At 38.0% G+C, this 25,325-nt stretch overlaps 1 protein-coding gene across 1 annotated transcript; it reads right to left on the bottom strand.

Moving 5' to 3' along the window:
- Positions 1 to 1,521: 1,521 nt before the first annotated feature.
- LOC100889313 lies at positions 1,522 to 24,724 on the bottom strand. The gene is made up of 8 exons (XM_003731235.3): positions 24,047 to 24,724; positions 14,446 to 14,886; positions 8,128 to 8,219; positions 7,038 to 7,263; positions 5,887 to 5,949; positions 5,250 to 5,377; positions 4,747 to 4,805; positions 1,522 to 4,032 (listed from the first exon to the last, which is right to left on the bottom strand). Exons 1-8 carry the CDS (start codon positions 24,117 to 24,119, stop codon positions 3,876 to 3,878), a joined length of 1,239 nt encoding a protein of 412 aa, XP_003731283.1. The 5' UTR covers positions 24,120 to 24,724; the 3' UTR covers positions 1,522 to 3,875.
- Positions 24,725 to 25,325: the final 601 nt, after the last annotated feature.

Raw genomic sequence — 25,325 nt, 5'->3', positions numbered from 1 at the left:
CGATACATTTTATTTGTACTACTGCACTGCTAATTCACGACGGCATATTTATAATTTAGATATACAATACAATGATATCATATAATACACGTAACACAGTCATAGCTATAAATATTATACACGTACTTGATATAATATAACAGAGTCAATATGTATCATAAACTTCTATTACACAATGCAAAGAAAGAATGAATTCATCACTATGTCCTACTACATGAAAAGCTCACAACCTTTCATCATAATAATTTATGACATCATTCACACTTTTCTTTTCTTTTCCACATTAATGATTTTTTTTTCACAGCCAAGTCACTTATCATACCATTGAAAGTCAAGTTTCCATAGTAAGAGAGCGGCCACACATATTGAATACATCATAATGCAGATAGATTATGCATAGCAACACAATTCATACATACCAATCAATTTCTATACACACATGCTAATAATCAAGCCTTTACAATAGTACATAAATTCATATACAACAACTATTAGCAAACTCAATCCAGCACATAATTATACAGCATCACCACAAAACCACGCATGCGCACACTTAGTACACCGCGCAAAATATACTTTTTGTAAAAAGCAGAATACACAAGTAATGTCTATGAGGAAAGAATACGAATAAATTAGATTAAGTACTTGTCATGGTAAAACCATAATTAGTGCACAGAGCTGTTGTGTGTAGTTTTTAATCCAGGAGGGCGCAAGCATTTTGTCTATCTTCCATAAATATTTTGAGTGATGGAAGTAACTCCTTATTCTATTCCCTATCAACGATTTAGCATTTTATAGATGTGAGTTTATATAGGGTGACTTTGTAAATATTACTGTGTAATGGATTATACAGTTTAACGGTGTCAGACAATTAACCTCAGCCCCATCTTGACGTTTAACTGCGCCTAAAATCGCAGGCACAAGTACTTGGTGTTCATGGTTCGGATAGTCGTTGGTAATTTAAGATAATCCCACCGAAGTCGCCGTAAAGACTTGTATTTCTTATTATTTTAAAAACCTAGTTAAGGCAAAAGTCTTTGGAAGTCCTTTATCGTCTCAGCTGATCGCAAGAGTCTCGTGAACAGTCACCCGATTTACCACGACTACGTGTACGACTTGCCGTTTGAATGAATCTGGTTGCATGACTAGTCATATAGTCATATTTTTTCAAGGGGGGGGGGGGGGTTAACATTTATAAATCGGGCCGAAAATTTCGCAACGACTCAGGGGGGGGGGGGGGGGGGGGGTAAGAGGACACTTTTTCTTTCTTTTTGTCTCGAAATTTGAGAATTTGACATTTTGCTCCGTTGGGGGGGGGGGGGGGGGTTAGGTCAACTTTTTTAGGTCAGCCATGGGAATATTTTTTATTTAATTTATTTTTTTGATACAAAAAAAAATTAAAAAAAAAAATTGCAAGGGGGGGGGGGTTTAGGGTGGTTGAGGGGGGGGGGGTTGACACACAGAAAAATACCCAAGGGGGGGGGGGTTAACCCCCCCCCCCCCCTGTGTACGCGCCTGCATATAGTCGCACAAATGGCCAAGAACGGTCGCAACCAGTCACGATTTGTCACAATCAGTCGGCACGAGTAGCACAATAATGTTCATAGCCAGTCTTACGACAGTCGTGAGATTAATAGTGCTATGAGTTGACGGCAATTATTTTGCTTGTCTTATATTATGACTTTCTCAGCTGAAATAGCCGAAAATATTATTTGACTTGCCATGGTCGCTCGACTAGTCCCAAGAAATCGTAGGTCCGAAAAAAATGACTGGTCCATGCAATTTCTCAAAACTGTCGTTCTTACAAGAGCTATGATTATAATGTTTTCGGGAAACTGGCCCTGGAGCTTACTAACTCAAACAAATTTTGTCATGCAAGAGAAGTTGCTTATATTAGTTATGGCGCAAACAGCTTCTATCATGAACACACTCCTTTCTTTAAAACTTGATAAAACTTAACAATAAATAAATAAATTTATGTGTGAAGAATGCTGAGCCAAAATATGTACCACAATTTCGGATGCATTTTAGTGCTCTGCAAAGGCATAATTAAAATCATTCAGGCAAAATAAATCCCTGATTATCTTGTACAATAGCTACAAAAGTGAGGTATTAAGTCTTGAAGTGGACGAACAGATTGATAAGAGGTATGTAATGGTAATAAAATTACGAATTATAAGTGTAATTTGATGAAGATATTACGACAAATGCCATTGTATTTAGTACATGAAATATTGGTAAACAGCGTTGCAGCTGAGGAGTAAAATCGTTTCATACCCATTACCATGAGCAACATGCGCTCATAATAGAGAAGGAGTACGACTGTAGTTGTCTACTTACAATAGTGACTTTCGATTTACCGCCACGTGTGACATCCTTTTAAGGTAATGTGACGTCCTTTTAAGGCACTGCCGGGCACTGCCCAGTGCCTTAACACAATGTCATACGCGGCAGTCCACGCTCTCGTCGTGTAAATCTAAAAGTCCCTAATGCCTGCTGCACACAACACGTCATTTCATTGACGTAGCGCTGTGTCATTGTACTAACGCAGGGCTGCGTCAATGACGATACGGTCTTTGACACGCGGTGCAAACATTGCGTTAAATTACCGGAGCATGAGCACATTGCTATCACAATCTTAATTGGCGCAGGGAATATCGCAATCGAAGTGACACGACATGTAGCCTACATGATACCCGAAACTTAACAATATTCTGCTGAATATAATTATGATATTAAAAATAGCCTAGTCCATGCTTTTTTAAAATCTATTTAAAACGAAAGAATACAATAACTATATGACAAAATCATTTGAAGATAGGCCTAAGTAAGATTTCAGTTATTCTAAAATTCCATATCTTTTCTTAAACCATTCGAAACAAAATTACTATTCGTACAATACAGACGCAAACTAATGCAGATATATAGTAATATACAATTTCTAGTATACAAGAAAAATAAATATATATATATATATACTCAGCTAGGATTACATCAACACTTTCACACAAATACACATCATTCACATATGGAATTGCACAACAATAATTATGATCCCTGTCAATCAAATTCATATGACCCTATGACCTCATAAACTAATACAACTGACATTGAATTGATTTGTTTCGACAGTTATCAATGATATTTTAAATCTATTCAGAGAAAATTATACTCTAAATTCTGTTAACAATGTTCGACAAGAACGCCATATTTACACTATTTTCAACGTAAAGCATATTATTCCTACCAATAGACACTGGTAATGTAAATATCCAACAGTTCAAATATTCGTCGGGGGCTTCCAAGGTGATCATGAATCAATTTGCATAAATTACCAAACTGTTGTAGGGATTAGTGGTTTGATTTTTCAGGTATCTCCTTTCAAATAATACTAGCACATCTTATTTCTTACGTTTTGATAGTTCCGGGAAAGCGAAAGTCTGTACTTGCAGTTTTGAATAGTTAAGGTGGCATTATACTTTTTTTTGTTGAAAAGGTGACACGCACCTATGCCAAGGCCCAGAGCCATCTATATACGAAGTTTAGTCGAAGTTTGCCACGCGTTGAGGGCGCAATCAAATCTTTGCTTCATGAAGGAGATAAAATCACTGCCCTCTGCGAGAAGAAAATAATCTTTAAAATCAGTGAAGACAATGTCATGTAATAAAACAACCAATAGAAGGGGCACGAATCACCTGCACCCCCTGGATTCGCCGAAGGGGGAACAATCGAGAAGCAACCATTCTTACTGGCTATGTTTTGACCGATGATAGTAGAATGTCGTCTCCATTAGAAAGGGTAGAGGGGGCACCCGTCTCATGCACCCCTCCGATTCGCCAATAGGAGAACAAGCGACAAGCAACGATTTCGATTGGCTATGTCTTGTCCGATGAGGGGCATGAGCAGTCGGTGATGGAATAGATGGAATGGCGTCGTCCATTTGGGAGGATGAAGATGTGTTCCTGACGTGACTTGGCATTACACGACGTTGAGGGCACTGTGAGAGCCATCATACAGATTCCGCGTTCTCCTCTGCATATGGATAGATAAAGATGTGATAAATAAATGAATAAATGAATACATGAATAAATTAGTGACTAATGAATAGATAAGTAACATGAAATGATATGAATAAATAATATGAATAAATAAATGAATAATTATTGATTGTTGATCATCTTTATTCAGTCATACTTTGTTTTCAAAATATACATAAAAATCAAATCATATTACAATAAAGATGTGACACAAAAACCCAGGTCCTCTGTGTTGTTATGAACATGGGTGTCGATCCTTACGTAGTACCTATTCATCAGGGGGGGGGGGGATGAATGAATAGATCATTCCCCCCCCCCCGATGAATAGGTATCAGTTACGGATCGACACCCATGGTTATGAACATTACTGCTTAATCACACAATAGGCATAGCAAATTTTATGTTGCTATTGTATGACGTATTGTAACAGGTGGTAAACTTTGGCAAAGTTACATGCCATTTTCTCAAGTTAGCTCATTGATGACTGACAGATGATAAAACAAGGGGAATGAGAACTGGAGGATTTTAGGGTGGGGCTTTGCAAGTTTGAAGAAAAAACATTTCAACAAATATTAAAAAATCTATGAAACACATTCAAAAGTTTACATATCAAAATATGAGATGTATGCAGGACTACGCACCAGCATGAATACACTTGCCTTTGGATGGCAGGGGCCCTTTAAAGTGAAAACCCTTCGAGAATACTTACGGTATGACGCAGTGTTCAGACGGAGGGCAGGTCCCAACGCATTTACCAACATCCAAATCCTGAAAAACAATAAATATAACATTTTGATAACTTTTTTCAATCTTATCATTCTATAAATGTTTACAATCAACTTTATAATCTGAGAGCATATTCAAAGAATATTAGAAGTTCCACGCACAGAGCGTAATCAGTAATTAATTTAATTTAAATTTAAATTAATTTCAAAGTTCTCTTACTAGTCAGTGACATATTTTCCAATTGTAAAAACAAATTGAACCAAAGATTAATCGCGAGGCGTGTTAAAGAGAAAAAGAACAATGAAAGTGCTCTTTGCATCGGTTTGTGTTGATGTACCAGTACAATTATATTTTCACACAGTTAACACATAAAATAAAATCCGTAATAATTAATTAATACATTAATAATGATTGATATCGAATGAAAATTATGAAATAAAGCGAATAATAGAATGTGATGAATTATTTTCTTGTTGTTTGACGTACCACAGACATGACTTGTGTTTGATTGGCTGTAGAATTCCATTTTAGAGCATAGATAGATTCCATATGTGTTGCCCGAAAACACCCGGATGTGCAGGCACAGTCTTGTATCGTCTCGACGGTGCGGGCGCCTATCGGCAAAGAACGGAAAGGAAAGATAAAGCTCTCATTATTGCAATTTGAAAAACCAGCAGCATAACTGGAGTACAGTACGGTGAATAGTGGTCTCGAATGTCATTTTATTGTGGTATGGTGAAAACACATGTAGTGGTAAAAATATAATGAGAAGAAACGTTTCCGACCATTTTGTTTGGGGTTTTTTCCGGATGAATGACGATTATCGTGGCAGGGAGAATGAATGCCAAAGATTACTAAAGTTATGATATATTATAAATCATCAATTATTGTATAATAAATCTATTGTTCACTAAACGTTTATAACTAGGGTCTACCTATGGTCGAAATGCATTTGTATATATTCATGCTAATCCATCGTGTTCCGTGCTTCATGAAACATGATGTAGGGAAAGTAAGGATCGGTGGCTGAGGATCATATGAATGTGGACAGTTAAATGTCCGGAAATAACCATTTTCAACCGTGAAATGATTATACAAGGAGAAACAGAAGAACAAAAATTACCATTTGGATCTCGAAATGCCACTGTCTTGTTGGTGACTGGTTTACATCCAAAGTTGTCAGATTCTGTTAACGATGATAATAGAAATAAGCATGTAAGAGAAACAAAGAATACTAATGCTGAAACAAAAGTGTCATTTGGAATTCATGATGATGTAAAATGGCAGCTTTATATACTTTGAGAAGATATGAAGTCTTCCTTCACATTCCCTTGTCCACACCCTCCAAACCCCTCTCGCCACCCTCTCACTGTCGTCACATCCCTAACCCCTCTCGACACCCTCTCATATTCGGCACCCTCTATCTCTCTCTTTATCGACACTCTAATAGCCCCTCTCAAAACTTTCGACACAACTGGCATCTTTCTCGACACCCTCTCATATTCGGCACCCTCTATCTCTCTCTGTATCGACACTCTAATAGCCCCTCTCGACACTTTCGACACAACTGGCATCTTTCTCGACACCATCTCATATTCGGCACCCTCTCTCTCTCTCTCTCTCTCTACACCCTATAATAGCCCGTCTCGACACTTTCGACACCACCCGCATCTTTCTCGACGCCCCCTCACACTCGACACCTTCTTATCCCTTTCAACGCATGCCCAACCCCCTTGACTCCCTCATCCTACTCTCGACACGATCCGATCCCCTCTCAACATCCTCTCTCTTTCGACACCCTCTCACTTTCGTCATCCGTCATTTTCTCTCAACTTCATATTTATTTATTTATTTATTCAAGTTTTATTAAAAATAGAGGGCAGGTACAGTCAGTAAAAAAAAAAATGCTTTCCATGGACGCCCTCTAGTACTTTTTAGAACTTTCCATCTCTTCTCGACACCCTCCTAACCTTCCTCGGCCGCGTATCTTATCCTTCTCGGCACACTCTCTACATCTCCTCACCCCTCTCGACGCCATATCGATCCTCGCCTACCTCTGTCGACTTTCTCTTTCGTTCTATCTCTCTCTCTCTCTCTTTCTGTTTCTCTTCATCTCACTTTCTCTCTCTATCTACCTAACCCCCCCCTCTCTCTCTCTCTCTCTCTCTCTCTCTCTCTCTCTCTCTTTCTCTCTGTCATCTTACCCCTATCATCCTAACTCAGTCTGTCCACTACCTTATACCATGTTTCTGACTCTTCACCGACATGCCTTACCTCCCGGGCAATCGCCTTCGCATGTCCCGACATCGATGGACGTTTCGTAGCGTGAGTTCGGCGAGAAGGTGACGACGTGAGGTCGCCGCACACACCGAGGCGGACTGCGCTCTTGGCAGGTGCAGTTGACGATGACCCGGTGTTCGCTGCTCCCCGTCGGTAGATGAGCCCTCTCCATGAGACTATTGCTCGGCACGCACATGTAAGAAGGGCCACACGTTGAACACTGCATGGGAAGAGGGTGTGGAGAATCGGAGCTTGTTGGAATAACAGAGTGGATAACTAATGTAATACAGTCAAAACTGCTTTAACGACCTCCTGTCTACAAAGACCACCTGTCTACAAAGATCACATTTTTTGTTTCCCTTGAAAAGGATTTCTCATTGAAACATGTACATAAAGACCACCTGCCTATGAAGACCACTTTTCTTGTCTCCCTTGGATGGTCTTTATAGTCAGGTTTCACAGTACAAGCATAAGCGCTGAGAGAATTTTCATGGTAGCACCTAGACCGAAAACCTCAGTCTCTCTAATCGTCGGTTGTTCCACTGAGACTACGTCTGGCTCCACTAGACATCCGATCATATATCAACAAATGTCAGTTTTATTAAAGAAATGACCCAAATCAGACGGTTATTTCTGTCTAGGTAGCACCCTATTAGTACGTACATATAAACTGAACATGAATAATAGGCTCAAATCTCCGACATAATTTTAAATACTGAGAGAAAATAATGTATCAAAAGTTCGTCTTTTCACATTGCATAAACGATAAGATTTATTTCTATATATTATTATGTACGTTAGTGCAGTAATGTTAATATTATTTGTATGGGGAAAAGGGGATTTCGATGTCAATTCCATGATATATATTTAAAAAATGCAAGAAAATATGATAGATAGTGAAGGAATTTTATCACAGTTTCTCTGTCTCCATTTAACCTTTTTACCTTGAAAATGGGCATAACTATCTGTTATTCAATTTCCAATCAAACCAATAGCCGTTTCTCTGATTTTTGCGGTTATTCTTATCAACTTCATTTTGGGTCTGATTTTTGTTTTTCTTGAACACATATAACAGTGTACTCACTCGGTGGCGAGACGAATCTTGGCTCCGAAGCTTCTTGCGGATTCTTTTTCGACATGTGCCTACATCGAGTTGTATCTCATCGCCGTTAGTATCTATGATGATACAAACAAGTCAATATAAATCGTATTAATGATATAAGGCATTATGATTTACGACGTACCTCTATGGCAGAAATATTAAATGAAACATATACATATTTATGAGAAGTAAAACAAATCATTCAAAATTTGAATGGCATTGAAGTAAAATACAAAGTGGTATAAGGTTTTATCCCTCAATTCATCAGGTGACAATTAGTCATTCATTATTAGAATAAATGTTTAAAAAAGGACTGGAATTCAAATGTAAAACGAATTCATAGAAATAAAAATAAAACTCTTATTTCTAGGCGCGCTGGCTCAGAGATAGGGCTGTGGTCTCGTAACCGAGGGGTCTCGGGTTCGAAACCAAGTCGATGCGCTAGTGCCCTTTGGTAAGGCATTAACCCTCACTACCAAGTCCCTCGGAGAGAACTTGAAGTCATTAGTCCCCTGGTTGCTCAATTACAAAGCATACAGTCATGCCTTTTTAACAGTCAGGTAAAAGAAACCAACAAATCAAACCAAATCATGTAGCCAAATGTAAAGTATACTTTGCTTATTCAATTTTCTCTTAATGATAAAGTTGAGTTCTGGTCATGCGATTGCATTGTAAAAGAAACGATGTGGAATCTATCAGAAAAGGTTGATCATCTAGCATATAAGTATTCGTGTGTATTACAAGGTTCTGAAATCATCAAAATGATAAGAAATTTGGCCAAGTCTTGGTAAAGTTACAAGCACTGTACACAGAAGGATGTACATATGGGACTACACGAACACGTGGCGTAAAAATCCGTCCCGATTTTTACGATGTTACATGCCATATTTAGAATATGTAGGCATTTGAAGAGCCATGCTTTTCAGGGAACATGTTTTATCTGATGTTCTTCCACCCTTGCATAATAACAATGATAACGCGTACAAATTATTTTTCACTTCTTCCCAGAACTCAACCTTCTCTTCAATCATCACGGGCGATTCATGTTTAACTGCAGTGGCGGATCCAGGTAGGGGATGGAGAGGGGGCACTGTACTTTCGTAAAGTATAAATAGATCAAGGAGCGTATGTGACCTGATTTAAAATAGATTAATCTACACTTGTTAACGCTTATTTTTGGATGACACATGTGAACGACCCTCATCATTGTTTCCTTCCTTGCTAGAATTATATATATATAGTAACAGTAATTATCTTCTTTGCCATAGGTATCTCCTTTTGCAGTAAATACTTGCGTGATAGTTACAAAATATATTCCATTTGACATTTGACGAAATGATTATGCCAAACGATTATCAAAAATTTCGAATGATGTCATCAACCTATTAAATGCGTACCGACCAGGCGCGGATCCAGGGGGGGGGGCCGAGCGGGCCTTGGCCCCCCCCCCCCGCAAAAAAAAAAAAAAAAAAAAAGAGAAGAAGGAAAAGAAGGGAGAAAGGGAAAAAGGAGAAAAAGGGAAAGAAAGAAGAGGAAGAAGAAAAGTAAAGGGGGAAGAAGTAGATCGGGGGGCCGAAAGGGCCTTGCCTCCCAGGCTGTTAACCCCCCCCCCCCCCAATCAAAAAAAAATAAGAGAGAGGGAAGGAAAGGGAAAGAAAAAAAAGGAAAAGAGGAGATACTGGCGTACTGATAAAGGGGGGGGGGGGGCTTGGGGGAAATCAAATTCAAACGTGGTTTATTTCTGATTCCACAACGGTGTATTACAAATAATGCTGAAATGACATAATTTCCGAAATTTTTCCTCACTTTTTAGTAAATTATACGTTTGTATGTGTTTGTTGGAAAATAAAAAAATTCCTAAATTTACAACCAGGCAAAAAATATGATTCTTGAGATTCCTACATGTCAGGGCCCGAGGTACGGCGGGGATCGAGAGCCTCGAGGCATCAAAATATGCTCATCTGACCGTGATTAAATGCCTAAAACCCCTAAGCTTCCGGGGGCTTTGCCCCCTGGATTCCATCTAGGCTTAGATGATCATCTGACGGTAATTTAATGCCTAAAACCCATGATTTTTTGGGGCTCCGCCCCCTGGACCCCACGCCAAATAGTGACTTGCCAGTGTCACAAAATAATAAGGTATACACAAAAATATGCTCATCTGACCTTAATTAAACGCCTAAAACCCCTGAGCTTCCGGGGCCGGCTCCGCCGCCTCGACCCCACCTCTTTGAAATTCAGACAAGGATTAAAGAGTATAGAGAACGGTACAACGCATCGTTTTCTTTCTCTAATAATAAAACGTCAAAGCCTCGCGCAGGAGGGGAGGAGGGGGATGGGGGACTGAATTGAGACGAGGATTCAGAGGCGAGAACGATAATACGAATCTTTGGTTGTTTGATGAAACGTAAAAGCTTATGCGCTTCGCGCGGGATGGAGGGGGAACTAAATTCCGATGAGGATTATTTTCGAGAACGGTAAAATGAATCGTCTTCTTCTCTAAGGATTAAATGAAACGTAAAAGCTTCCGCGCTTCGCACGGGAGGGGGGGGGGGGGAAACTGAATTCAGACGAGGATTAAGAGTCGAGAACTGTACAACAAATCGTCTTCTTTCTCTAATGATTTAATGAAACGTAGAAGCTTCCGCGCTTCGCGCAGGAGGGGGAGGGGGAGGAACTGAATTTAGACAAGGATTAAGAGTCGAGAACTGTACAACGAATCGTCTTCTTCTCTAATGATTAAATGAAGATTAAAAGCTTCCGCGCTTCGCGCGGGAGGGGGGGGGGGGGGGGGGACTGAAATCAGACGAGGATAAAGGGTCGAGAACGGTACAACGAATCGTCTTCTTTATCTAATGATTTAATGAAACGTAAAAGCTTCCGCGCTTCGCACGGGAGGGGGGGGGGAACTGAAATCAGACGAGGATAAAGGGTCGAGAACGGTACAGCGAATCGTCTTCTTTCTTTAATAGTTTAATAAAACGTCAAAGCTTCCGCGCTTCGCGAAGGAGGGGGAGGGGGAGGAACTGAATTTAGACAAGGATTAAGAGTCGAGAACTGTACAACGAATCGTCTTCTTTCTCTAATAATTTAATAAATCGTAAAATTTTCCGCGCTTCGCGCGGGAGGGAAAAACTAAATTCAAACGAGAATTATTTTCGAGAACGGTACAACGAATCGTCTTCTTCCTTTAATAGTTTAATAAAACGTCAAAGCTTCCGCGCTTCGCGCAAGAGGGGGAGGGGGGGGGGACTGAATTTAGACAAGGATTAAGAGTCGAGAACTGTACAAAAACTAAATTCAGACGAGAATTATTTTCGAGAACGGTACAACGAATCGTTTTCTTTCTCTAATAATATAATGAAACGTCAAAGCCTGGGAGGGGGAAACTCGCCCCCCCCCCCCGCATTACGTCACTGTTGGTCACCATAACGTACCAATATTTGGCTCGCATAATTTTAAATTTGGGCCCCCCCCCCCCTAAGAAATCCTGGATCCGCGCCTGGTACCGACAATCATACTGAAACAGCGAGACCTGATATAATTAGGATTATAAGAATTGCTACTCAAACGCAGTCCAGAATGTATCCCAGAAAAAAAGGTAGAGTTTAGAGAGAGTGCGCCAGTTAACATTGAAATGGAATTTCTAGAAAGGTCATACTAAAAGATGAACGAATGAACGAAAGCATTATTCAAGATGTACGAATGTACGAATGCATTCTTTAACATAATGAAACGTAGAAGCTTCCGCGCTTCGCGCAGGAGGGGGAGGGGGAGGAACTGAATTAGACAAGGATTAAGAGTCGAGAACTGTACAACGAATCGTCTTCTTCTCTAATGATTAAATGAAGATTAAAAGCTTCCGCGCTTCGCGCGGGAGGGGGGGGGGGGGGGGGGGGGACTGAAATCAGACGAGGATAAAGGGTCGAGAACGGTACAACGAATCGTCTTCTTTATCTAATGATTTAATGAAACGTAAAAGCTTCCGCGCTTCGCACGGGAGGGGGGGGGGGAACTGAAATCAGACGAGGATAAAGGGTCGAGAACGGTACAGCGAATCGTCTTCTTTCTTTAATAGTTTAATAAAACGTCAAAGCTTCCGCGCTTCGCGAAGGAGGGGGAGGGGGAGGAACTGAATTTAGACAAGGATTAAGAGTCGAGAACTGTACAACGAATCGTCTTCTTTCTCTAATAATTTAATAAATCGTAAAATTTTCCGCGCTTCGCGCGGGAGGGAAAAACTAAATTCAAACGAGAATTATTTTCGAGAACGGTACAACGAATCGTCTTCTTCCTTTAATAGTTTAATAAAACGTCAAAGCTTCCGCGCTTCGCGCAAGAGGGGGAGGGGGGGGGGGGACTGAATTTAGACAAGGATTAAGAGTCGAGAACTGTACAAAAACTAAATTCAGACGAGAATTATTTTCGAGAACGGTACAACGAATCGTTTTCTTTCTCTAATAATATAATGAAACGTCAAAGCCTGGGAGGGGGAAACTCGCCCCCCCCCCGCATTACGTCACTGTTGGTCACCATAACGTACCAATATTTGGCTCGCATAATTTTAAATTTGGGCCCCCCCCCCCCTAAGAAATCCTGGATCCGCGCCTGGTACCGACAATCATACTGAAACAGCGAGACCTGATATAATTAGGATTATAAGAATTGCTACTCAAACGCAGTCCAGAATGTATCCCAGAAAAAAAGGTAGAGTTTAGAGAGAGTGCGCCAGTTAACATTGAAATGGAATTTCTAGAAAGGTCATACTAAAAGATGAACGAATGAACGAAAGCATTATTCAAGATGTACGAATGTACGAATGCATTCTTTAACATAATGAAATGAATATAATCATGATGAAAGTTGTTCATCGAATTCAGGAAGAACGCAGTCAGCAGAACAATTATTTGTAAGGGGGGGGGTCTTTATTTTTCTTCTTACCATACGAAATTGAATGACATTCATGAGGGGAATGGGATTTTAGTCATACCTAACGTACAAAATACTTAGCGTTTAGAATTTTCGAGAGAAACGCAGGATAGTAGAGTATGAGGAAGGGGGCATAGGTTTTCGTCACACCAACCTACGAAATAAAATTTGAAAGGCATTCAAAGTTTTTAAGAGAAATGCAGGACATTAGAGTTTGAGAAAGTGGGCATGAGGTTTACGTCCTACCGAACATACGAAATTAGTGGCATTCAAAATTTTCAAAAGAAACGCAGGTCAGTAGAGTTTGAGGCAGGGAACTTTTATAGTTATTTTTATCATACCGAGAAGTCCTAGGGCACAAAATAAATCGATCACATTTAAAAACTAACCCTGAAACTAAAATTTGGCAGAAAGCATACGACTGCTTCGTCATAGTCAAAAGACAACGTGAATAACATTCTAGAGTAGTGCAGTTAAACGAAGGGGATGGAGGGGGATAAATATTCGTCATACTATAGAACCTGTGAAATGTGAATCGTAGTTTTTGAGGAACACTGTGCAGTAAAGATTTTGACAAAAGTACGTGCATGGGTGGTTCGTCATAATAAATGCCCGAATCTGTAGTCTGTCTGGCGTCTGTTATCTGACACATTGCTAATTGGTTTTGACCAATATTGGCGGTTTGGAAGTGATAGCTTCACCGTCGTGCCAGAATGCCCAGAAAAAATGGCAGCTGCTTTAGGGAAAATCCCAGATTCCCATTCTAAAAGTTCCAACAAATGATTTTGTTGACAGGGGCGCGAAAAGGGATTACTTCGTTCCATCGAATCTTCGGGTCGTGTCGGGTTGTCGAGTTATTCGACCATTGATTGATTGATTTATTGATGTTACTTTATGTTCCTATACATCATCACAAATACATATATTTTTAACATGTTTAATCACATAAAATCAAACATTGAAAAAGGGGTCGTCTATAAAGCACATCTTTAGCTGACATCCTCATCATAAGTAAAATTAAAAAATTAAAAAAAGTTCATAAAAATATACATGTGAATAATGCATAGTGGAAAGCGGACGGCCAAAGAGAGAAAGCGAAAGAGAGAGAGAGGGAGGGAGAGAGAGAGGGGGGGGGGGGAGAGAAAGAAAGAAACAGAAAGGGAGAGGTAAGAGTAGCATTCGGGTAGTATCAAGTTTAAACATTTAAAGTCTGTGGATACCAACACCTTGATAACATGACAACTGAAATGTTCATATCGTAAATTGTAGCGTGTTACAAAGTTTGGATTCCCCTTTAATAAAAAAATAAACAAAGATCGTTTGCCTTTCAGAAATTAACATAAAGAAAATCATTTTAAACCAACAGCTTACCATGACCGATAGTATCGTGGCGTGGTCTTCGCACACAGTACGCACACGCAACACCTGGTAACGACGGGGCCGACGAAATCGACGACGACAGAGACAACGATGACGACGACAGAGCTAGCCTCTCCGGAGACACTCTCTCCGGCGGCGAACCATCGCCGTCCTCCGCGCTGCCCAACAGCTGCGCCAACAGTTCGCTAAAAGCAGGATTTCTACTGTTCGTCGTCGTCGGCGGGGACTTTGATCTTGACGACGACGACGATGTCAGGAGTGATGACGGCGCTGATGCGTGTGATGATGGGGTGTTTCGTAAAAAGGGCGGCTGCTCAGCCATTGTTCTCTTTATTCTTTCATGATTATATTGGTGGTGTGTGTGGAGTTCTTCTCCGTGGATGTACTGATCATCAAGGTTTATGTGTCCTCTTCCTCCATTTCGCGTGTCCTCTGCCGAATAGGAAACAAGAAAATGAGATAAATATAATTTTCATGATATTAAATTGTATTGCGATATAAACATTTCAGGAAGTTATTAGGAAAGTTCGATCTTGTAATACAAAATAAAATTATTTCTTTGAATCATCAAAATGTTAAACCGACCCGAATTGCTGAAAATTACTTTCATTGAGAAGCATTGTGCTACTTTTTATAATTTTTCGAATACGAAGGCATCGACAAAAAATGAAACAAAAGACAGAAGAAAACAAAACAAATCAAAACAAACACCAAGAGAAGTACTTGAAATGATTTCAATTGGGGAAAACCACAGGCCTAATTAAGTTTCGCGACTGCCAGCTGTCGCTATCCATAAAAGTAAAGAAAACCTGTACACTTTTCCTGAATCCTCTCCATACGGGCCCCATGATGCAACAAACATAACCGGAAGCAAATTATATAAAAGGGAGTTATGAGGTTGAATTATATAGGGTTATATTATCTTGTCACCTTTGAGGTTTGATGTTTCATCCTACATGACTGTGTACGTTTGTTCATGACAGCTGTTTTATTTTTTTCCTGATCACTGTGGAGATAAGTACCAGTAAAATCTATGTAAAACTGTGATAGTGGCATGAACGGATAAAGTATACACAAATTATATATCTCCAGTATACAGTGTAGAAATGTACAGATAAAGTACAAAAAGGATATAACTTAAGTAAGAATTAAGGCTATACTAATGAATCTTTACCATGCCATTCTGTAATTTTTCTCGACAGACTTTACACAGAAAATCCGCGAAACTAATACTTTCTTGGCCACGCACAGATTTAAGGTATACATGGAAATCTAAAACAAAACGATGAAGAATAAGACATCGATCTAAATGGGATGACATAGACATAATAGCTTAATTTAGTCAAAGTCTGAGGAATAAGAAGTCAAGTTAATTGGGCACCCAGCATATTCAAGAAGATTACATTGAGGAAGGTGCAATTCTTTGAGAATCAACTTAAATATAGGGTTTCCCATAAATGTTTACTTCAGCTATATGGAGACTTAAATAATTGGGAGCTTTAAGTTAAGATACGAGGATAACTAAAACAAAATGTTTTAAGAATAATAAATTAATTAGGGATCCAGTGGAGAATCATGGGCAGTTATCATTCTCAAGGAGTTTAAATTAAGTCAGTTTTATTAAGTTAAGAGTATAAAAAAATACTTCAAGCATAGATATACTAACGTTATGTACGTGAATGCTCCAATAAAGTGGAGTTAGGTTTCAAAGGCACCAAAGGAGACTAAGTCCATAGCTAAGAAACAGACTACATTGTCTTTGACTGTGTGTAAATTATTTCTAACGTTGTTTTTGTTTGTACTTTTATATATATTTGAAATCAAACGTTAAGTTTTGGTTGCAATAAAGAAATAATGATAAAGATATTTTAGTTAAGACTATAAGGGGCAGCTAAATTTCCCATGGGTGAATTTTAAGTTAGCCAACTTCTCAAATAATTTAAAGGTAGCGTATTCCTTTTTGCAGCCAACATCAGATTCTGTAGAACTTTGCAGGAACTATGAATATATGTCTTATCTTTTAAATTTAAACGTTAACTGTGTCCTAGTATTCAAATTATGCAAGGAAACCAGTTTACCTTCTAGACTTCACTGTCAGCCACTATCGAGTGACTGACTGACATCTTTTTTTCTTTGATAATAGTAAAATGAGCTGTAAAGGGTACATGGGCATTTTCCTACATCAATAACCCACTTCTTGTAATGGCCAAAATTAAAATGATTGAAACTTTGCGCAGCACAAAACAAGACCATTCAGTGCAAGGGTATGAAAATCAGACTTTTTAATTAAACGACCGCGATCGCTTAATTCGATTCGACAACTAACAGTCGTTAATTTCCCACAAAAAGACATTTTCAATCCCTTTTGTTTTTTAGGGAATTTCTAAATTAGAATTATCTTTCAAATGTCATTGGAATTTAAACTTTAAAATACTCATGCCACTTTACATGCGCAGATAGGATACTCGGAGTAAAAAAATCACGTCATCTACAAAACGAATACATTTTGATTTTGTGGTAACGAAAACATGCACTTTTTATCTAGAGCATGGATAAAGAAAACTAATTAATGGCGGTATATTCTGTAGTGGAAAAATCGGAGATATATTTTTGGACAGATTAATTGGATATGTTGAGCATTGACCACTATTTTGTTTTTGTTTGTCTGGCTTTAAGTTTTGTTTTGTTTTGTTTTGTTCATTCACATAATTATTTTCGAGTTATTAAGCAGGTGGAGAAAATCCAACAAAAAAGAGAGACCTCAACAGAGCGCGTAAAAGAATACAAATATTAAAACAACGCATTTGTTGGGGGGAAATGAACAATATAACAAGAATATATCCACTGAAATTGTAATTAATTTGTTTTTACTAATGGATAATATGCAATATTCTGGATAATTGAGTCACATATACCGCCTCCTAAATATAACCCTGTTGGAAAACAACAATTGACATTTTATGACACCTCTTTTTATCAGACATCCAAATGTTAAACACCAATATTGAGAAACTGCGTCATAAATTGCTGTGTATGTACTATTAATACTTTTTTTGTATTGGAGTAGATTGCTTGCTTAAATGCAAACAAATTAATCTCAAAATTAGAGAAGGCGACGCGTTAACATTTACAAATACACCCGTGCTAAAAGCGACTTATTTTTGCCACCAATGATAACAGAAAGTTGATTACTTTAATTCTAATTTTAGAACACGTAGTGTGGAAGGATAAGCTGGAGGATTTAAACTAATATTTTGAGATATAGTGAAGCGTGTTTTGGAGCTATAAAACAATCTGGGGTAATTGCCCTTTGCCGGGTATTTGTATTCTAATAACTATAAAAAATATAGATGTGACCCCTAGGCTTGCCCTACTTTTTCTCTCTGTCATATGCGTGTGTGTGTGTGTGTGTGTGTGTGTGTGTGTTTCTCTCTATCTCACTCCCTCCCCCTCTCTCTCCCCCTCTCTCTCTCTCTCCCTCTCTCTCTCTCTTTATCTGTTTTTCCTTCCCACTAATCTGATCTTTCTCTTTTTTTTCTTCATGTTCTGATGATTTTAGAAGATTGCAAGAAGATCGCAAGATCAAGATTTTGAGTCTGCAATTCCTGTCTTTAGATTTGATGAAATCTAGTCTGTAACTAAAAGTACAAAATAAAACATCTCAAAATAGTTCTTCTTTCATTTTATATTCTTTACACTCCATTACTTTCCAACTACTGTTTATTTGAATTTCATGTCAATATTCTATATTTGTTTTCCTCACCTGTTTTTCATGGTGTAGAATAACACTTAGTACAAACTGCGTAGGTGTACCATCAATTACCACCCCGCTCTTAATCAAGAAGTAAAATAATTGATTGTCTTGTACATGTATAGGGATTTATTCCGGTCTATGAATTTATTTAAACGATGTCTCTAATTAATATTATTGCAGTTGATTAAACAAAAGGCAAGCGTTATTTTTGTTTTCTATCCTTTACCGTCATTAATTAACTACGATTTAAAATTATTTGCGTCATAAGTCACGTGACTCCTCTCTCCTTGAAAATACGTCACAATGAAACTGGATTTTTTTTTTCGTGCGTTTTATATTTGTACGCCTTAAAACCATTTTGGTTACAATCTTTAAACCCTTTAGATAGATGCGTAAAGGGCAATTAGAGTGGTGAGAAGGTAATGCACCACAGAAATAAAACGCAAATATTTAAAAAAAAACAATTTAATGGCTTGATCCTCATACCAATAACAATGATGAGGACTTAAATATTAGCAGGGATAATCACAATACAAGAACGATGAAACTACTGGTATGCTTGCACCTGTACTTTTTTGTTTTATAGTAAGAAAAAAGTACGTTTTGACAGAACACACCCATGGGGGGGGGGGGGGCGGGGTGCCCACCCTCCCCTCCCTATCCCCTAGAACCGTCAAAGTCATGTTCCACCTGGTGGTGTTTCAAAAAGATCCTAAGTTGAACTTATATATTATGGAGAGCCATTTGTAGCCTTAAAATAAAAATGAATTCAAGTATTTAGACTTTTTATAAATTCCACATCCAGGACATAAAATCTCCATGATAATAGAAAAATGAATGATTTGAGTAAACATTTTATTTCTACAAAACATTTTCATAAATGCTCTAACGGCTTTCCATAATTGTTAAGTCCAACTTAGAGATAAGTTCAACTTAGGATCTTTGTGAAACATCCCCCTGGTCACGCTGGTACTTGGTAGAGATGAAAAGAAGGACGGGTCATATCTTTTACTGAGGCAGTCGGGCGCGATCCCAAATGAATTGTTTCCGACAAAGATGCGGTATATATGCTCAAACAATTTCCTTTATTCAAAACGGATCTGCTAATGTTGCCAAAGTACAATTCAATTTCCTGGTCCGGTAATCTTGAGCAAAATGTGTAGGCGTGTCGGGAGAGTGTAAAAGTGTTTGAGCTTTGCCATCAATCTGGATTGCTCATCATTTATAAAGTTGCCAATTCCGATTTCAAACCCATCGATTTCTGGCGAAGTGAATAAGAGTTCAAGTCTCTGAGGTTACTATTCTGAAACAACGAAGTGTCTAGTAAAAGGCATTGAATATTTTCCCGAACAAGTTAGCTTTGATAACAAAATTGGTCAATGTTAAAAGTAGAACATCTTTCCTTTTCAAGTTTTAGGATACATTTTGCACAAAACATGATGATGTTAATACAAAACTACATACAAAGTTACCTTGGAAGGCCACATTTAAAAAAAAAGGAAAAATGTTAAGTATTAATAAATCATTTGGGGGGGGGGGTGGATTTTATTGATGATTTTTTTTTTCTTCTTCCCTTTTGAAATGTGAGAAATAACGAGAACATTTTGAAATTCGATTTTTATTTCACATTTTACTCGGTCACCCATTCCCCCAAGCCTTTTTATCTAGTGTTAATATTACTTATCATATATTTATTATAATAATTTTCTTTCTTACCCCTCTCCAACTTCTCTTTTTTCTCTTTTTCTCTCTATCCCTCTCACTTTTACTCCACGCCACTCGCATATTTGCCATCTCTCTCTCTCTCTCTCTCTCTCTCTCTCTCTCTCTCTTTCTCTCCCCCCCCCCCACCCTCTATGTTTTGTATTACTACAGATCTGGGCCCCGTCTAATAAACAGGTGCGATTAATCGCATCTTACTCGCGATTGATATCAATTGCAACTATTTACATTCGAGATAACAGACTGTATACTTACGATTGACTGGACGACTTGCGATTGATTTAGATCAATCTCAACTTTTTATAAGACTAACTCTGAAATAGCTTTGACGATGAAGGTACATGCCATTTTAAACAGTAGAAATATTTAATAATAACGCAACGGAAAGACACAGTGCATGAACATGTAAATAAATAGCAGACAAAGGATTTTACAGCAAGTGATTTTCGGAAAATTGACACCTTCCGTGAAGAAACAAATAAACAAAATATAGTGAATAATAAGGCATTTCAATAAATAAATCAAATATGAATTCAGCAAGATTTAAATTCTGTAGGCAAATCGAGTAAAATCATGGTTTGAGCAAGACAGTTTATAATACGACATATATGATCACGTGCTTTCACTCATCACATGATCAACGACAGAAAAAAGGCACGCGACAGAATGACCCCCTCCGTCACGTGAGGTGAAAGAACATTTTTATCATTTCGTCTACGGGATGCAGCCCCCAGCCCCACAGCCGTACGCTCAATTGCCCATGTGAGATCCGCTAAGTCATGTATTGTGTAGTCATAATCCTGGACACATAATATATTAATAGCCACGTGTCTAATCAATAAACTAATAGACGTGAACCCATTGATGTTTCTAGCGAGAGTCTAATCCAGATGAAGGCACATGGATGTAATTGCTTTCATATATAACGTATGTTGTAATGTATGCCATACCTATGATGATGATGATACCTCTACTACTACTACTACTACTACTACTACTACTACTACTACTACTACTACTACTACTACTACTACTACCACTACTACTACTATTACTACTACTACTACTACTGCTACTACTACTACTACTACAATTACTACTACTACTACTACTACTACTACTACTACTACTACTACTACTACTTCTACTACTACTACTACTACTTCTACTACTACTACTATTTACTACTACTACTACTACTACTACTACTACTACTACTACTACTACTACTACTACTATTTACTACTACTACTACTACTACTTCTTTTACTACTACTACTATTTACTACTACTACTACTACTACTACTACTACTACTTCTACTACCACTACTACTACTATTACTACTACTACTACTACTGCTACTACTACTACTACTACTACAATTACTACTACTACTACTACTACTACTACTACTACTACTTCTACTACTACTACTACTACTTCTACTACTACTACTACTATTTACTACTACTACTACTACTACTACTACTACTACTACTACTCTACTACTACTACTACTTCTACTACTACTACTTCTACTACTACTACTACTAATAATAATAATGATAATTACAATAACAACAAGAACAATAATGATAATAATATTGACTACAATAATAATAATAATAATAATAATAATAAAAATGATAATGATAATGATAATAATGATAATGATAATAATAATAATACTAATAATAATAATAATAATTCAAAAAATAGTAAATGCTTTATATAAGGCAGTACAACCCAGAATGGATTCTCGAAGTACTTCAAACAAAATTTACATAATCACAGACCCCGACAAAGAACAGATCAAGGAACTAATTATATCTACAAGTATATGAAATAACGCGCTATGAAGTTGGCAAGACATTGATCTACACTTGCCACACTCCACCCAGGTGAAGTAAATGGGGATCGGTAGGAAGGAATTCCTTGAATGCTGTGAGCACCGAATTCGGCAGCCTAGCTGAGCCGGGGTAATATTGGAGCGCTTTGAGCACTTTGCAGGGTGGATATGTGCGCCATATAACGATCCAATATTCTTATTATTATTAGTCATATATTTTTAGATAATATTCACGTTTAAGTAGACAACAGGATTGAATAACCTAATTACAAAATCATATATCAAAATAACAAATAAGGAAATTATAGAAATGTATTTGAGATTTAAGACAGGATTATGGAGTGGGCTTAGGAACTTTCTTTTCATTGTCAGTTGTTCGAAACTGGTAGGTTTTTATATTTAAGATGATTAGTAACTATATGTTTCATTGTAATTCTAACAATCTATTACTTCTAACAAGTCTTCAACATTGATAACCATTGGTATCACATGGTCGTGTTCGAGTGCATAGCCGCTAATCCCTGCCTGGAAAAGCAGTATGAATAAATGAATATCATACACAACACCAAAGCTACCCGTATATTCAACTCTGCACCAAGTAATATCGAGTAATTTAGGTTACGTGCTTCCAACAAATATTCAGCATTAGTATATCCGTGTAGTCACAACAATAAGATTATATTCAGTTTGTTATATCACTGTCGAATATCTCTCATTCATTTCATTTTCATTGTTTACATTTTATTGCACACACCGTATAAACAACTACAATAATAATCAATTGTGTGTAAATGTTCACGTATTTCAGCGATCTCTTTACAAGTAAAAAAAAATAATCATGCATTTACAACCAATGGACAAAGCATGCGATCATATCAGGATCATGTAGGCATATTTGAATATGTTCAGATAACGTGATAAACACGCACAAATATATTTCTTCCTTATAATGATATAGGGTCAAAGTATATATTGAAAACAAAGTTAAGCAGATAATAGAAGTGTCACAGCCTGATTCCAGTCATTGAGTAGGCACTAAAATCTTGATGGGGAAAGGGGCGGTCATACTCTGAAAATGAAAAGGGAATTTCAAGGCTTCAGAGTATAGGGAGGGTGAAGGAAGCGGACGGGGCTAGCAACCGTCTTCTTTTCCCGACTTTTCTCTTCTCTTATTCCATATATATATATATTTCCCTCTCTGTTTGTAGGCTAAATATTCAAACAAAAATCATTCGAAAGGGGGCAGGTTCCCGCTTGGAAGGAGAGGATCTGTGAGGGTCCATATAGGGTAAGGACGGGGGAAGGGAGGGGTACAAGAATCGAGGCAAGTTATAATGAGAACGTTTGTGCGGAAATACAGAAAAGTAGAGGAAAGGAAAAAAAAAAGAAAATATAATAATGTAAGGAAGATATGGGAAAGAAAGTGCTCTGAGAAAATGAAACAATATAAACATCTAATAGGGTCTGGTTCTTATACCAATAACAATGATGAAAACTAAAATATTAGTAGGGTTTATCACAAACTGAGGATGGAGCTGTTATGTGCACACCTGTACTTTTTTTTATAGTAAGAAACAAGTATCGTTTGTAAGAATAAACCCGGAAACCAGAAACTTCAAAAGCAATGTGCTTTAGTCAGTCATAAACCATGAAGTATGAAGCATAACGTATGTTGAGCGAATGTGTATGGGTTGTGAAATTCATTTTAATACAAAATAAGAAGACCTAAAAAAAGAGCAAAACCTTGGCGATGGCACACCCGACAAAATAACACTGATTTATCTAAATATGGTGCATTATACATCCAATGTATCCAAAATGGGACTATGGTAGACCTTGAAGTTTTTTCATTCTAGTTTATGAGAAAAAGGACTAACACACATCAATTTGATTGAAAATGTTTCATTAAGACCAAAAACATTTTTTTTGGTTTAATGTTGCAACTTCTGTTTGATCTAGACTTTACCACAACTTATCTGTGAAGAGCTAGAGAAACATCAATGCTCAATGAAACAAACGTACTTCAGTGGATACTTCAATATATATATGAAATGCTTTATACCTTTCTTTTTTTAAAGGTTTTGGTGAATATCATATATTGAAAAAGCTACTATATGAAGCCAATAAAAATTCCGCGTTCAATGGTCAATGGATACTGAAAATGGAACATATGAGTTGAAACCAATGATGACAATCTACGCAGGACGAGCATCTTAAGAATCTATTTAAAAAATGGCGAAAAAGATTTACGAAATTGAAACTTACCAACATTTTGCGCGTTTGCCAGGGTGGCAACGTGAAGTAATATCCCAAGTATATTTATTCCTAAAACCTGCATCACGTTAGCTGAGTGTTTTAGCCCGGTGGACAGAAAACTGGAACGATGCGAATACCGTAACGGTGCATCAGTGGTTCTGGCGGAATGTAATCGTTGTGTTTGTTGGTTTGCTAGTCGATTCGGAACACTGTTCCCATTCAGTTAAAATAACTCGGAAGGATGGGACACGCATGGAACGGCACCAGGCATGCCTCCCGAAAATCCTCCAAAAATACTCCGCGGCAGAACTAAAAATCTAACAAGTCGAAACGCAATCGATAAGTGCGGTGAAGAGTAATAAGTCATTAAAAACCAGTTGCCGATAATTGTCGTTTGGTCAATATTGCGTCAATGAATGCTTGATCTGAAGCGACAAGTGTGTTGCACAACATGGTGCTCAGAAGTGATCGCTAAAGACACGTTTGACTCCAGGTCAGGCAGGAGCTAGGTATGGCGTCAAAACTAATTCAGAGTTAAGAGTTTGAATGCATAAAGCTTGCTGGCATTGTATATCCTCATAGACTAAGCTATGAGCTTGCATGAGAGAAAGGGGGAAGGGTGGAGGCGGTCGGTCGGGCTTACGATGTGAGCAACTTTATGAATCCATTGCGGTGATGGTGACAGTATGACGTTTGGTGTTCAACTTGTTTCCGTTTGATGGGAGTGACTCAACAAAAATAAAAGGAGTAGAAGAAGAGGTCATTCCATTTAACGTTCAAATACCCTTAAACCAAACTTGTACGACTTGTGTAGTTGGAACGTCATTTTCGCGCGTGGATGCTTTAATACACCCCCCCCCCCATTTGTAGCACTGACAAAATCCTAAATATTTCGAGAGCGCACGACGTAACTAATCTGTGTGTCGCCGAAAAAAAAATCACATTTAGGCATGGTCACCCCCATTCCCCCTTCCTAGAATACTAACTTACACGAATCTTGGCGCTCTATTATCTCCGGATGATAAAGAAAGCTTACAAGTATTGTCAAAATACCACCCTTTTTCACAAACTTTACTGTTTTCTACATCTCTTTTGCATAAAAGGATATCACACAGTAAAAACAAAATCACAGGGGCGTCGGTCATGTGGCAATGGGACAGTAATCCTAAATTACTCTTACTTATGATATTTGTGATAGCTTTGCTTATTGCTAAGCTGTTAAAGTAGTTGTGCCCTCTCCATTTCTTAAGAACGCTACCACCTCGAGTGTCTCATGAGTAAAGAGCGT

The sequence above is a fragment of the Strongylocentrotus purpuratus genome, unplaced genomic scaffold, assembly GCF_000002235.5.
Source record: "Strongylocentrotus purpuratus isolate Spur 01 unplaced genomic scaffold, Spur_5.0 spur5_scaffold_10, whole genome shotgun sequence".
Classification (NCBI taxonomy): domain Eukaryota; kingdom Metazoa; phylum Echinodermata; class Echinoidea; order Camarodonta; family Strongylocentrotidae; genus Strongylocentrotus; species Strongylocentrotus purpuratus.
Note: the sequence above shows the minus strand (reverse complement) of the source record. Positions and strands in the feature narration are given on the sequence as shown.